The 14,261-nt window shown below is 36.8% G+C and overlaps 1 protein-coding gene and 1 long non-coding RNA gene across 3 annotated transcripts in view; one reads left to right on the top strand and one right to left on the bottom strand.

Moving 5' to 3' along the window:
* The window catches only part of LOC141371816 (uncharacterized), a 99,534-nt gene extending 94,614 nt beyond the window's left edge, over positions 1-4,920 (bottom strand). Inside the window, exons 1-2 of the long non-coding RNA XR_012377058.1 lie at positions 4,766-4,920; positions 3,906-3,963 (exon numbers count right to left, since the gene is read on the bottom strand). This is a non-coding gene — a long non-coding RNA (uncharacterized lncRNA). The remainder of the gene's footprint in view (positions 1-3,905; positions 3,964-4,765) is intronic.
* On the top strand, positions 4,640-7,894 carry NBDY (negative regulator of P-body association). 2 transcript variants are annotated; one of them, XM_073889256.1, is made up of 3 exons: positions 4,640-4,988; positions 6,725-6,843; positions 7,668-7,894. In XM_073889256.1, exon 1 carries the CDS (start codon positions 4,753-4,755, stop codon positions 4,957-4,959), a length of 207 nt encoding a protein of 68 aa, XP_073745357.1. In that variant the 5' UTR covers positions 4,640-4,752; the 3' UTR covers positions 4,960-4,988; positions 6,725-6,843; positions 7,668-7,894. The 2 variants fall into 2 exon arrangements, with proteins under 2 accessions (XP_073745357.1, XP_025707856.1); XM_025852071.2 differs by lacking the exon at positions 7,668-7,894 and adding an exon at positions 7,277-7,661.
* The last annotated feature ends 6,367 nt before the right edge of the window (positions 7,895-14,261 follow it).

The raw sequence follows: 14,261 nt of genomic DNA on the forward strand, positions 1-14,261 counted from the left end.
TATGTATATATATATGTGTGTGTGTATGTATATATACATACACACACACATACACACAATGGAATATTACTCAGCTATCAAGAAAATGAAATCTTATCATTTGCAACGACATGGATGGAACTAGAGGGTATTATGCTAAGCAAAACAAGTCAGAGAAAGACAAATGTCATGTGATTTTTAGACATATGAGGAATTTAAGAAACAAAACAGATGAACATAGGGGAAGGGAAGGAAAAATAAAATATAGATGAATTTGGAGGAAGAGACTTTTAACTATAGGAAACAAACTGAAGGTTTCTGGAGGGAAGGTGGGTGGGGAAATGGGGCACATGGGTGATGGGCATTACAGAGTGCACTTGATGCAATGAACACTGGGCATTACATGCAATTGGTGAATCACTTAACTTTACCTTTGAAGCTAATAGTACACTGAATTTTAATTAATTGATTTTAAATAAAAAAACAACCTAAATTTTAAAAACCTTGAAACTAACTAACTCACTAACTAAAGTCAGTCAGTCAGTCAGTCATGGGTACATAATGTATAACTGGTCGACTATAGTTAATACTGTAGTGCCAATTTGAGCATTGCTAATGGAGTAAATCTCAAAATTTCTCATGACAAGAAAATCCAGTATGTATGGTGATAATTTTTTTTAATTTTTAAAGATTTATTTATTTATTTATTTATTTGACAGAGAGAGTGCATGCACAAGCAGGGGGAGCAGCAGGCAGAGGGAGAAGCAAGCAGAGGGAGAGGGAGAAGCAGCCTCCCCACTGAGCAAGGAGCCCGATGCAGGACTTGATCCCAGGACCCTGGGATCATGACCGGAGATGAAGGCAGATGTTTAACCGACTGAGCCACCCAGGCGCCCCAATCACACCTCAGTTCTAAAAACGACTGAGAAGAAACAGAAAAAAAAAGAAGATGCATATCAAAAAGTAATAATAACTAGTGTTGGCAAGGATGTGGTGATATTGAAACCCTTGTGCACTCTTGGTTAAAATGTCAAATGGTGCAGCCACTATGGAAAACATTTTGGTTGTTTCCTCAAAAAAAATTACACATTGAAATACTATGTGATCCATTAATTCCACTTCTGGGTCATATCCATAAAACTTGGAAGCAGGACCTTTGAGAGATATTTGTATACCCATGTTCTCGGAGGCATTACTCACAATAGTCCAAACGTGGAAGCAACCCTAATGTACAATAACAGGTGAATGCATGAATAAATTGTAGTATACACATACAATGGAATATTATTCAGCTTTTCAAAGGAAGGAAATCCCGGCACATATTCACCTTTTAAAGGGAAGAAAATTCTGACACATGCTACAACATGAATGAAACTTGAGGACATTATACTAAGCAAAATAAGTCATTCACAAAAAGACTAATATGGTATGATTCTATTTTAATGAGGTACTAGAGTAATCAAACTAATAAAGACAGAAAGTAGAATGGTGGTTGCTAGAGCCTGGGGGCAGTGGTGAATGAGGAGTTGTTGTTTAATGGTTATAGCATTTCAATTTAGCAAGATGAAGACTTCTGGAGATTGTTGCATAACACCTAACACTTCTGAGCTGTACACTTCAAAATGATTAAGATGATTAAGATTTTTCAAAATAAAAATAGTAAAGTTTGTTATGTGTATGTTACCACAATAAAAATTTTATGGAATGGAGCACTGGGTGTTACACACAAACAACGAATCATATGGAACACTATATCAAAAACTCATGATGTAATGACATAATAAAATTTAAAAAATATTAAGAATGAAGCACTGATATATTGTACAACATCATGAACCTGAAAAATATGCTTAGTGAAAGAATCCAGATGCATAAGATCATATATTGTATGATTCCATTCATATGAAATGTCCAATATAGACAAACCCATAGAGAGAAAAAATAAAAAATCAATGTAAGTCCATATAATGGGATTGTGTGCAGCCATTAAAAAAATTAACAATAAGAAAGATTATATGGAAAAATCACTAAGCTATATGGTGAAGTTAAAAACACCAAAAAACTAAGTACAAAAACTGTGACTATATGATCAACTTTGTGAAATAAAAAACACATATGCAGGTACATGCATCTCACAAACATGTACCTGTGTATGTAAACAGATATACAAATTTACCTTCTGCTCCTCTCCCCCAAGCAATTATTGAAAACTGATTATAATGGTCAACTTTGGAAATTTTTACTTTTCATTCGGTATCTTTCCTGACTATTCACTTTTTCTCACCTTATATTATTTGTCTTTTACACTTATTTAAACTTTTGGATGTTTAAAGAGGTTATCTAGGCAAAGAGCTAATAGATATTTTTGCTTCCTTATTTTTATTTTATAGAATTCTTTTAAAAATCCTAGTGAAACATTACATTAAAAACCTAAATTAAAACAAAATAAATAATATGTCTAGTCTCACTCCAAATCATTCTTAGTTTCCATTTTATGAAAATCCTACAAAAAATCCATGGTTTTTGTCCTTAGATTGGTACTTAAAAACAATTAACAAAGAAGTCCTTTACATTTGTGCATGTAAGAGAAAAATTCTTGGCCTTGAGATAAAAGTTAATTTCCAAAAGAAATTAGAATTAATCAACCAACTTCCTAACTTAAAAAATTCAAAAATTTTTGGTATAATTTTTAATTCCTGTTATTTTACTAAAATAGGCAATATTTATCTTAATTTACTAAAACAGTAGCTATAAAACAACTTAATTTCAACTTTTACTCTTAAAGTCTTTAGTTTCACAGATTGAGAGACTCATCTGAAAAGACTGCAAAAATGTTACTTCATTTACTTTGGAAAATAATGAAATATTCTGTGGTATAAAAAATAGTAATAAGGTTTGACTTGTACAACTGGGTAGAAGGGATGACATTCACTGAAATAAAGAAGACTAGGAAAGGAGCAAGCTTGGAGGATTAGGGATAGACCAATGGTTCTCAATGGGGATGATTTTGCCTCCCAGGGGGACATTTGGCAGTGTCTGGAGACATTTTTGGTTTTACAGCGGGTGAGGAAGTGCTATTGCCCTATGTTGGGATACTGCTAAACATTCTACAACACAAAGGGCAGGCCCCTTCCACAAAGAGGAATCTGGCCTCAAATGTCAGTAGTGCCAAGAGTGAAAAACACTAGGTTAGAGTCCTCTCCTCTGACTTTGGCTACTCTTTCTCAGGCTTTGCAGTAGACTACTCTTCTTCTGTCTCTAACTACTCAATATTCTGTCTTTAGCCTACTTCCCTTTTCTCTATATTTTCTCTTGATAACATCCATCTTCATGACTTCAACTGCCAGATCTATGTTGGTGATTGCCATATGTTATGTCTAGTCTCAACTGCTTTTCTAAATCTAAAGCATTGCTTCTCTTGATTTCCCTTCACATGTTTTCATTAACCCACTGCTACAACATTTTTCTTTTTTAGTAGCATTTGGTAGAAAACCACAGGGTCATTTATTTCCTAAACATTTATTTAGTATCTAGTTTGTGTAAAGGGCAGCACTGGTACTTAGAGGAAGGTAGTGATGGTGAAGATGAGAGGCAATCATGGTTAATAAGTACTTTAAATACATGATCCCTGATTATGGCAATAGTTTTAAAAGGAAGAAATTATTATCTCCTGGAAACTATACCTCTAAGTGTTTAATTGACTACTTAAATATCACAGAGCTTATAAATAACAGAGTATTTTAAAAGTCAGTTCTATTTTGACATTAAGGATTGAACTCTCTCTATTAAAAAACACTGAGGACAGCGGTGTAAAAGTGGTCTAGTTTGTACATAGCCAAAGGGGGATAGACGTAAATGATGAAGGTCTAAGAAGTTCCAGTAGCCTTTTCTTCAAAGCCACATTACACCCTCTTCTGGTTACTTACCATATATCATAGAATATAATACACCAGATAGTAAGATGAATTATTATTTTCCATAACTCTGGAAAAGAGAACAAAAACATTGCCAATTAAAGTATGACATCCCATCAATTGAGATTGAGATTCATCAAATGAAATTTGATAGATATTGAAACATTAAAAAAATTAGACATTTAAAAAAGTAAGCCTTTAGAGATTTCTAATTTGTTAAAATACGAATAAATAAGTGACATTACATTCTATGACATACGGTGACTATTTTCCACATTCAATTACCATGGTTAATGCTAATGTGCTATTCCTCACTTTAGTCAACTAACACGTTTGCGTATTGTTTTTTAAATGGTCCTAGGTAGTTTCCTGGCTCTGTGTTGCTCATTGGCAACTCTATAGTAAAGCCCTTAGCTTTTGAATAATTTCTTTGTTCTCCCCCCTCCCCCACACCTGCGCACCTATTCCCCCCCGCCCCCGCCCTCCGCGCTTTTCCACAATCTATGCAGAGTTTACCATTTAGGAGTAAACCTAAATTTCTTCTAATTTTAAAATTGCATAGATTGTGTAAGACAGAACATAGATTTAGTTACATTTGGGGGGACGGGCAGAGGAAAAACATTAAATATTAAATATACGCCTCGTCTTCTTAAGACCCTCCTCTGTAGAAACATTAAAATAGGGTGGAGTAGGGAGGGGAGGGTGGAGACGGAGAGGGGATATGCGTTTCAGGATACAGGAAATACGGTAAGCGCGAAACCCGGAGGAAGCTCTGTGCCTGGAAAGGACCCGCCGCCATCTCAGGTCTCGGCCTCGCCGGGCCCACTAGAGAGAGCTGACGCCCAGTCCTATAATCCTTATGGGGGACCAACCTTGTGCCTCCGGGAGATCCACACTCCCACCTGGAAATACCCGGGAAACCAGGCCTCCAAAAAAACGCTGCCTCCTAGCTCCACGGTGGGATTATCCAGAAGGAACCCCCAACGGAGGTAGTAACCCTCTTCCCTCCGCACCTTCTCCTGCATCACCGGGCCTGAAATCGCACCCTCCTCCTCCGGAGAAGTAGTAGAATATACTTCTCCCACCCCAAACCAGGTCAGATTCTTTTTCTCATCTTGAACATCCAGGCTCTCTGCAACTTAATTATTCAATTTCCCAGATCTCATTCCTCTTTTCTCTATTCTTTCCACGATTTCAAAATTTAAAAACAAAATAAACAAACAAAAAAGGGGGCATTAAATAGCTCTTTCACAAAATACGTTTGGGTGAAATTATGGATATTTATAGACATTAAGTAATTATTTTTAATATATTAGCTATGATAATTGTTATATTTTTTAAGAAATAGATTTAAATCTTTTGATATGCTTAAAAGTAATTCAGTGGGGCCGAAGTGGGGGTTACAAACAAAATGTTTATGAGTTGATCATAACTGGGTAATGTATACGTGGAGATTCATTATACTGTTCTCACTACTTTTGTGTATATTTGAAACTTTTACACTTAAAAAGTCATTGATTCAAGATCAATAACATATGGAAGGCCTCATTCCTATGCTAACAGTCCTAATTCCTGTGCTGACAGAGGGTATTCTAAAGTGAGTCTTCAGGAATGTGTTTCTCACTGTGTGTGGCAGGAAAATTTCCTAAGTAAAAAAAAAAAAAAAAAAAAAGGAAAAAGTTACACTGTGTAAGTGTAAAACCCAAGTGCTTGTTCAGGGTATGCAGGGATCACTCGGGATGGACAAAGTCATTCCGGTTGTAATCATGACCCATCAAAAAGGAAAGGGGAACTTTGGGTGGGCCTTAAAGGGTGAGTGACATCTGTCTTGTGGAAAGGGAGAGAATGCTTTTCAGGCCTGGTGTTTCCAGGACAAAAGCCCCAAAGCAGGCTTCTTCTGTGAAAAGCTTGGGTGTAACTGAATCTTGGAGAAAGACTTGGAGGTGCGATAGAGTGTTGCAGGGCCTTGAATGTTATGCTAAGGAGTATGCAGTTTAATCCAAAGGTGGTGGTAACCATTGGAAGATTTTCTATCAAGTGATGTATTTTAGGAGTCCAGTTTTTCCTATCAGAAAAACAACCTTCTATTTAGATGACCTTCTAGAATGCAAGAAAGAAGACCAAATCTGACCCAAGCATCACAGATTCTTGTAATCCAAGGAAACAGGGCATCCTTTCTTCATTCACGCAATAAACCTTTATGGAGCCCTTGCAAAGGACTGGGCATTGTGCTGGGAGCTGTAGGGAATGGATGACAAGGCATGGTGCCTGGTACATAGTAGGAGTGAAACATATTTGAATAAATAAGTCAGTAAATTCTAGAATAACAGTGGAAACTAAGGAGGCTCTGGACTTGGGACTTAGAGATAGAGCATAGAAAAAGAATGAGCTCTGGTTTTGCTTGAAAGCATCATCCAGTCATTCCTTTACACTCTGATTTGCCTCAACTTTACTTCAATGTCCAAAAGGGTAATGGTGGTAGGGGGTAGGGCATAAGGATAGCAGTGCTCAGGTAGAAAACAAAGGAGATTGTGCAAGGCAAAAAGTTCAAGAGCTACATAATTTCCTCTAGTGATTCAAATCATTGAAAATTATAATAATAGCACATATTTACTGAACATTTTTTATGTGCTAGACCCTGTTCTAAAGGGCTTCCAGAATCTATGCTCTTAATTTGCATTAGACCTCTTTTAATACTATCCATTTAACTGTTTTACAGGAATATATAATAGAAATGGGAGCATGGTAGATCTTAAGGACTTAAGGAGGCCAGGGGAGAGAGATGGACAATAACAGAGGAAATCATTTTACCTTATTTTATTATTTTTCAGTCTTTGAGGGATTGCAGAACGAATCCATTTCCTTGGTGCATTCATAAAATGGTTCATCTAGTGAAGACAATGAAGATTATTGACGCTGCTGCCCTGCTTTTTCTGATGTCCTGCACCAGGTAATTGTGTTTTTTAAGGTAATTTATTTACCAAAACGCTTATTAAGGGAGGAAGAGGAATAAGAGTTGTAAAAAGAAATAGCCAAACGAAAAACAAAGCTAGCACCAAATGGTAAAATTGAAACTTATTTTCTACATTATATGAAACCACATATACCATATCATAATAATGTAATTTATAAGCTGCTTTGTTAAATTCACTCCTAATTACCTTATAGTTTTTGTTGTTACTGGGAAATGTGTGAATGTGTTTAAAACCCATTTTCTGATTTTTTGCTGGTAAATGGGAACATGATTAATATTTTTACATACTGATTTTATATGCTACAGTCTTTCTGAATTCTGTTTGTTCTGATAATTTATAGATTTTCTGGGATTATATGTTAATTATATTGTGAATAATGGCAGTTTCTTGTCACTATTTCTTTTTTAGCTTTTCTTACTGTACCAGCTAGGATCTTCACTACAATGAGAAACAGTAACAGTGATAGAGGATTTTCTTCTCTTGCTTTTGAATTTACAAGGGAATTATACAAATGTTTCACGATTTTTAGATTTGCTTCTTCAGGATAAGGAAGTTCATTTCTAGGATTAGTATGCTGAGACATTTTAATTATGGAGGAATATGGAGTTTTTCTCAATTAATTTGAGAGTGTGACCATGTGATAAATTACAGTAATCAATTTCTAATGTATTTTCTGATTTTGGTTTCATCACCCTCACCATTGAATATGTTGTTTTTTAAAATTTTTGTTTTAATCTTTATTATTTTCTTTACTTGCTTTATGTTTGCTCTTTTTCTAATTTTTCTTCTGGACTTTTAGCCCAGTAACTATCAAGTTCCTTTTCTAAAATAAGAATTTATCACTATAAATCTTCCACTACATATGATGTTAAAAGAATTTCGCAGATTTTTATATGTAGTATTTTATTGTCATTCAATTGTAATTTCTCTTATGATTTCTTTTCTGACTCATGAATTTGTTTAATTTACAAACACATGGGGCTCTTTTGTAAAAATCAGATTGTGAAATCATTAGTCCAATTACCATTAAACTTCATCTTATTTTTTGCTTTAAAATGTTTTTTTTATCTTTCTGATAAGAAAAAGCAAAATTATGTATGAGCTTCTCATTCCAAAAGATTTTGGCCATATAAGACATTTCTTTCATTAACTACATAGAAATATATGTGCATGTTTTTGAATGATGGAATTATTCCTGATATTTATATTTGAGTTTTTAAACTATTTGTATGGTTTTTTTGTTGTTATTGTTTTTTTTTAATCTCAAGTTTTTATTTAAATTCCTGTTAGTTAACATATAGTAAAACATTAGTTTCAGGAGAAGAATTTAGTGGTTCATCACTTACATATAATACCCAGTGCTCATCACAAGTGCCCTCCTTAATACCCATCAACCATTTAGCCCATACCCCACCCACCTCCATCAACCCTCAGATTATTCTCTGTAGGTAAGAGTCTCTTATGGTTTGCTTCCCTCTCTCTTTTTTTTTCTCCCTTCCTCTCTGTTCGTCTGTTTTCTTTCTTAAATTCCACATATGAGTGAAATCAAATGGTATTTGTCTTTCTCTGACTTATTTCACTTAGCATAATATACTGTAGCAACATCTACATCATTGCAAATGGCAAGATTTCATTCTTTTTGATAGCTGAGTGATATTCCATTATGTGTATATATATATACCACATCTTCTTTATCCATTCATCAGTAGATGGGCATTTGGGCTATTTCTATAGTTTGGCTCTTGTTGATAATGCTGCTATAAACATTGAGGATCATGTGCCTCTTTGAATCTGTATTTTTGTATCCTTTGGTTAAATACCTAGTAGTGCAATTGCTGGATCATAGGGTAGTTCTATTTTTGACTTTTTGAGGAACCTCCATACTGTTTTCCAGGGTGAATGCACCACTTTGCATTCCTACCTACAGTGTAGGAGGGTTCCCCTTGCTCCACATCCTCGCCAACACCTGTTGTTTCCTGTGTTGTTAATTTTAGCCATTCTGACAGTTGTGAGGTGGCATATCATCGTGGTTGTGGTTTGTATTTGCCTGATGATGAGTGATATTGAGCATCTTTTCATGTGTCTATTAGTCACCTGTATGTCTTCTTTGGAGAAATATCTGTTCATGTCTTTTGCCCATTTTTTAACTGGATTATTTATTTTTTAGGTGTTGAGTTTGATAAGTTCTTTATAGATTTTGGATAATAGTGCTTTATCTGATATGTCCTTTGCAAAAATCATCTCCCATACCATACATTGCCTTTTAGTTTTTATTGACTGTTCCCTTTACTGTGCAGAAGTTTTTATCTTGGTGAAGTCCCAGTAGTTCATTTTTGCTTTTGTTTCCCTTGCCTTTGGAGACGTATCCAGCAAGAAGTTGCTGTGGCCAAGGTCATGGAGGTTGCTGCGTTGTTCTTCTCTAGGATTTTGATGGATTCCTGTCTCACATTGAGGTCTTTCATCCATTTTGAGTTTATCTTTGTGTATGGTATGAGAAAATGGTCCAGTTTCATTCTTCTGCATATGGCTGTCCAATTTCCCCAACACTATTTATTGAAGAGACTGTCTTTTTTCCATTGGATATTCTTTCCTGCTTTTTCGAATATTAGTGGACCATAGAGTTGAGGGTCCATTTCTCCGAGTCTCTATTCCATTCCATTGATCTATGTGTCTGTTTTTGTGCCGATACCATACTGTCTTGGTGATCACAGCTTCAAAATATAGCTTGAAGTCTGGAATTGTGATGTCTCCATTTTTGCTTTTATTTTTCTGGGATGTTTTGGCTATTCCAGGTCTTCTGTGGTTCCATAATTGTTCTGGCTCTGTGAAAAATGCTGGTGGTATTTTGATAGGGATTGCATTAAAAGTGTAGGTTGTTTTGGGTAGTATAGACATTTTAACCATGTTTGTTCTTTCACTCTATGAGCATGGAATGTTTTTCCATTTCTTTGTGTCCTCTTCAGTTTCTTTCATAAGTATTCTATAGTTTTCAGAGTACAGAACATTTATGTCTTTGGTTAGGTTTATTCCTAGGGATCTTATGGTTTTTGGTGCAGTTGCAAATGGGATCGATGCCTTGATGTTGGTACATTTTTGATTACTGGTTTCCTTGCTGATTATGGGTCTGTTCAAATTTTCTAATTCTTCCTGTTCCAATTTTGGTAGTTCGTATGTTTCTAGGAATTTTTCCATTTCTTCCAGATTGCCCATTTATTGGCATATAACTGTTCATAATATTCTCTTATATTTCTTGTGATCTCTCCTCTTTCATTTGTGATTTTATTTCTTTGTTCCTCTCATTTTTTGATAAATCTGGCTAGGGGTTTATCAATTTTCTTAATTCTTTGATCTGTTCTGTGTTTTTTTTTTTTGTTTCTATATCATTTATTTCTGCTCTAATCTTTATTTCCCTTCTGTTGGCTTTCGGCTTTATTTCTTGCTCCTTTTGTAGCTCCTTTAGATGTAAGGTTAAGTTGTGTATTTGAGACTTTTTCTTGTTTGTTGAGGTAGGCATGTATTACAATATACTTCCCTCTTAGCACTGCCTCTGCTGTGTGTTTTCATTTTCATTTGCTTCTGTGTAGTTTTTTATTTTCTCTTTAATTTCCTGGTTAACCCATTCATTCTTATTAGGATGTTCTTTCACCTCCATGAATTTGTGGTCTTTCCAAATTTTTTCTGGTTTGATGCTAAATTTCGTAGCATTGTGGTCTGTTATGCACAGTATGATCTCAGTCTTTTTTGTATTTGTTGAGGACTAATTTGTGACCCAGTATGTGATCTATTCTGGAGAATGTTCTATCTGCACTTGAAAAGAATGTGTATTCTGCTACTTTAGGATGAAATGTTATGAATATATCTGTTAAGTCCATCTGGTCCAGTGTGTCATTCAAAGCCATTGTTTCATTTTTGATTTTCTGCCTAGATGATCTGTCCATCGTTCTAAGTGGGAGCACTAAAGTCCTCTAGTATTATTGTATTATTGTCAATGAGTTTGTTTATATTTGTTTGATTTACATATTTGGGTCCCAAATTGGGGGCATAAATATTTACAATTGTTAGAAATTCTTGTTGGATAGATCCCTTAATTATGATATAGTGCCCTTCTTCATCTCTTCTCACAGTCTTTGGTTTAAAATCTAGTTTTCTGATATAAGTATTGCCACTCTGGCTTTCTTTTGACATCCATTAGCATGATGAAAGACTCTCCATCCCCTCACTTTCAATCTGCAGGTGTCTTTAGTTGTAAAATGAGTCTCTTTTAAGCAGCATTTAGATAGGTCTTGTTTTTTTTTATCCATTCTTATGCCTTTTGTCTTTTGATTGGAGAATATAGTCCATTTACATTCAGATTGACTATAGATAGATATGAATTTAGTGCCATTGTATTAACTGTAAAGTTGGTATTTCTGGGTGGTTTTTTTTTTAAGATTTTATTTATTTATTAATGAGAGACAGAGAGAGGCAGAAGGAGAAGCAGGCTCTCTGCCGAGCAGGGAGCCCGATGGGGGACTCAATCCCAGGACCCTGGGATCATGACCTGAGCCGAAGGCAGACACTTAACCATCTGAGCCACCTAGGCGCCCTGGTATTTCTGGGTATTTTCTCTGTTACTTTCTAGTCTTTGTTGCTTTTGGTCTTTTTTTCTCCACTCAAACAGTCCCCCTTAAAATTCCTTTCACAGCTGGCTTAGTGGTCATGAATTCCTTTAGTTTTTGTTTGTCTGGGAAACTTTATCTCTTCTATTCTGAATGACAGCATTAATGGATAAAGAATTCTTGGCTGCATATTTTTCCCATTCAGCACATTGAATATATCATGCCACTCTCTTCTGGCCTGTTAAGTTGCTGTGGATCCATCTGATGCAAAGCTGATTTGTTTTCTCTTCTAGGTTAAGGAATTTTTTTCCCTTGCTGCTTACAAGATTCTTCCCTTATCTGTGTATTTTATAAATTTCACCGTGCTATATCTTGGTGTTGGCTTGCTTTTGTTGATTTTGATGGTAGTTCTTTGTGCCTCTTGGATTTCGATATCTGTGTCCTTCTCCAGATTAGGAAGTTTTCAGCTATAATTCCCTCAAATAAACCTTCTGCCCCTTTTCCCTTCTCTTCTTCTGGGACTGCTATGATACAAATGTTATTACACTTTATGGAGTCACTGAGTTCCCTAAGTCTACATTCGTGATCCAGTATTTTTCTTTCCTTCTTCTTTTCAACTTCATTATTTTCCATAATTTTATCTTCTATATGACTGATTTCATTTCTCAGCTTCTTCTATCCTTGTGGTCATTACATCCATTTGGTTGTGCATCTTGCTTATAGTTTTTTTATTTCTGCCTGACTAGTTTGTAGATCTTTTATCTCTGCTGTAAAGTATTCCCTAGTGTATTCTATGCTTTTTCTCAAGTCCAGCTAGCATCCTTAAGATTGTTCAGGCATATTACTTATAACTGTTTTGATTAGATCACTGGCCATTACCTCTTGGTCTTTCTTGTGGGATAGATTCCTCTGTCTTGACATTTTGCTTAGATCTCTGTCTTCTGTGTGTTCAGAAAGACTATTACATTTCCTGCTCCTGAGAGTAATGGCTAAATTAAGAAAGATCATATACTGTCCAGAGCTTGGCACTTCAGGAAGTTTTTTTTGGTGTATTTTGTGTGTACTCTGCTGCTGTGTTTTGGCTGCTCCTTCACTTAGGTCAGTCCTCTGCAGAGTTTCTCCTTGCCTACAGTGGGGAGTGTTTGGATGTTGGACATTGTGTGGTGGGTTTTAACTAGGTGTGTTTTGATGTGCTTGTTAAAAATGGCTAGATCCTATTTCCCGCAAAGCTGAAGTTTTCTAGTACTCTATGGTCAGTAGACTTTGTTTGTGCAGGGGGTTTGTGCTGGTCTTCTGGGGGGAGGGGCCTGCTGCACTGGTTCTCAGGTGGACTTGGCCTAGTGGAGATGCATCTGCAAGGTACAGTGGGGTGGGGATTGTTATAAGCAACTGCAGCTTCCTCTGGGGGTGCTGTGTTGTTCACTGAAGTCTGTCTGTGCTGATGGATGGGAGGGAAATGGCCTCACCCCATTCTCATGTCCCCAAAGAGGGGAGTTCATGCCTGCTCCTGTTCAGGAAGCCCTCACAGAAGAGCGAACTATCTCCCCCTGTATGTCCCAAGATTCCATCAGAACCCTGTCTGTGTCTGTGCCATCCACCTGCCTGGTGGCACAGTGTTCTGTGTTTTATTTCAAGGGTGAGGCAGGGTTTCAAAACTCTTAACAAATTTTAGGAACCTGGCAAGGTGCAAACCCACATTGATTCTCTGGGGAAGGTCTCGCCACACTGTGGCTCCGGTCAGTTTGTCCCAGAAAAGCAGCTGCGTGACTGTGCAGGGGTTCGGCATTTATGGTAGACCTCAGCCAAAAGCCGGCATCCAGGTTAGCTGCCTTCAACAGGTTCCTTTGCTAGTTTGCTAATTAACAGTGCTGCTCAATGGTGCCCATTGTTTCATCCCATCTCAGGATATGCCACCTCTCCCAAATGCACTCCAAAGAGGGGAACTGTCTCTCCCAGTGCAAATGAGGGTGTCCTCAGACCATGCTGTCCACTTCTGGGCCTCTACCCTCTTCCCTAGACGAACACTACTGTACCCACTTGGCACAACCCCAGCGATGGTGCAGACTTCTGAAACTTCAGACTTTGAGCTCCACTGCTTGTAAAAACAAAAAATAATCAGCCCCTCTCCTTTTCACAGTCAGTGGTTTTGGGGAAGTGTGTTTCTTGTGTAATCCCCTGTGTGTTGGTTTCTCTCTCTCTCTTTCTCTCTTGATCCTCGCTCTGTGATAAGGCCTCCCTCCCTTCTGAAGCACCTGCAATTCTCTTCTCCACCAAATCAACTGTCTGCAGCTCCTACCTTCCATGATGTGGCTGCTTTTCTCCCTCTACATGTGCAGTTTGTTCTCAGTCCTCAGAGCAATTTCTTGGGTGTTCAGAATGATTTTATATTTATTTGTGTTCAAGGGACAAGGCAAGCATAGGGTCCCCCAACTACTCCACCATCTTAACTCATCCTCCTCTAAACTTTTTATTTTGATCTAATTCTACAATTCAAAAAAATTGTTAGAAAAAAATAGAACATTACAAAGAACTCCCATATACTCTACCCAGATCCACCAGTTAACATTTATCTATGTTTGCTTTTTTTATTCTCTATTTCTTTTTCTCCTTCTCATCCCCCTTCTCCCTCTCCCTGCTCTTTTTTCCTTTCCTCCTCCCCCACCCATCTCCTCTCCTCTACCTTCCCCTCTTCCTCTGCCCTTCCCCCTCTTCCTCTCTCTCTCTGAGCTATTTAAGAGTTCCTAGCAGATATCATGCTCGTTTACTGGGAAATACTTCAGTGCATATTTCCTCAG

The sequence above is a fragment of the Callorhinus ursinus genome, unplaced genomic scaffold, assembly GCF_003265705.2.
Source record: "Callorhinus ursinus isolate GAN/ISIS: 27379988/994484 unplaced genomic scaffold, GSC_fseal_2.0 scaffold104, whole genome shotgun sequence".
NCBI classification, from domain to species: domain Eukaryota; kingdom Metazoa; phylum Chordata; class Mammalia; order Carnivora; family Otariidae; genus Callorhinus; species Callorhinus ursinus.

Excerpts from the sequence above, each read along its gene's own strand:
- NBDY (XM_073889256.1), top strand. The coding sequence starts at position 4,753 with ATGGGGGACCAACCTTGTGCCTCCGGGAGATCCACACTCCCACCTGGA.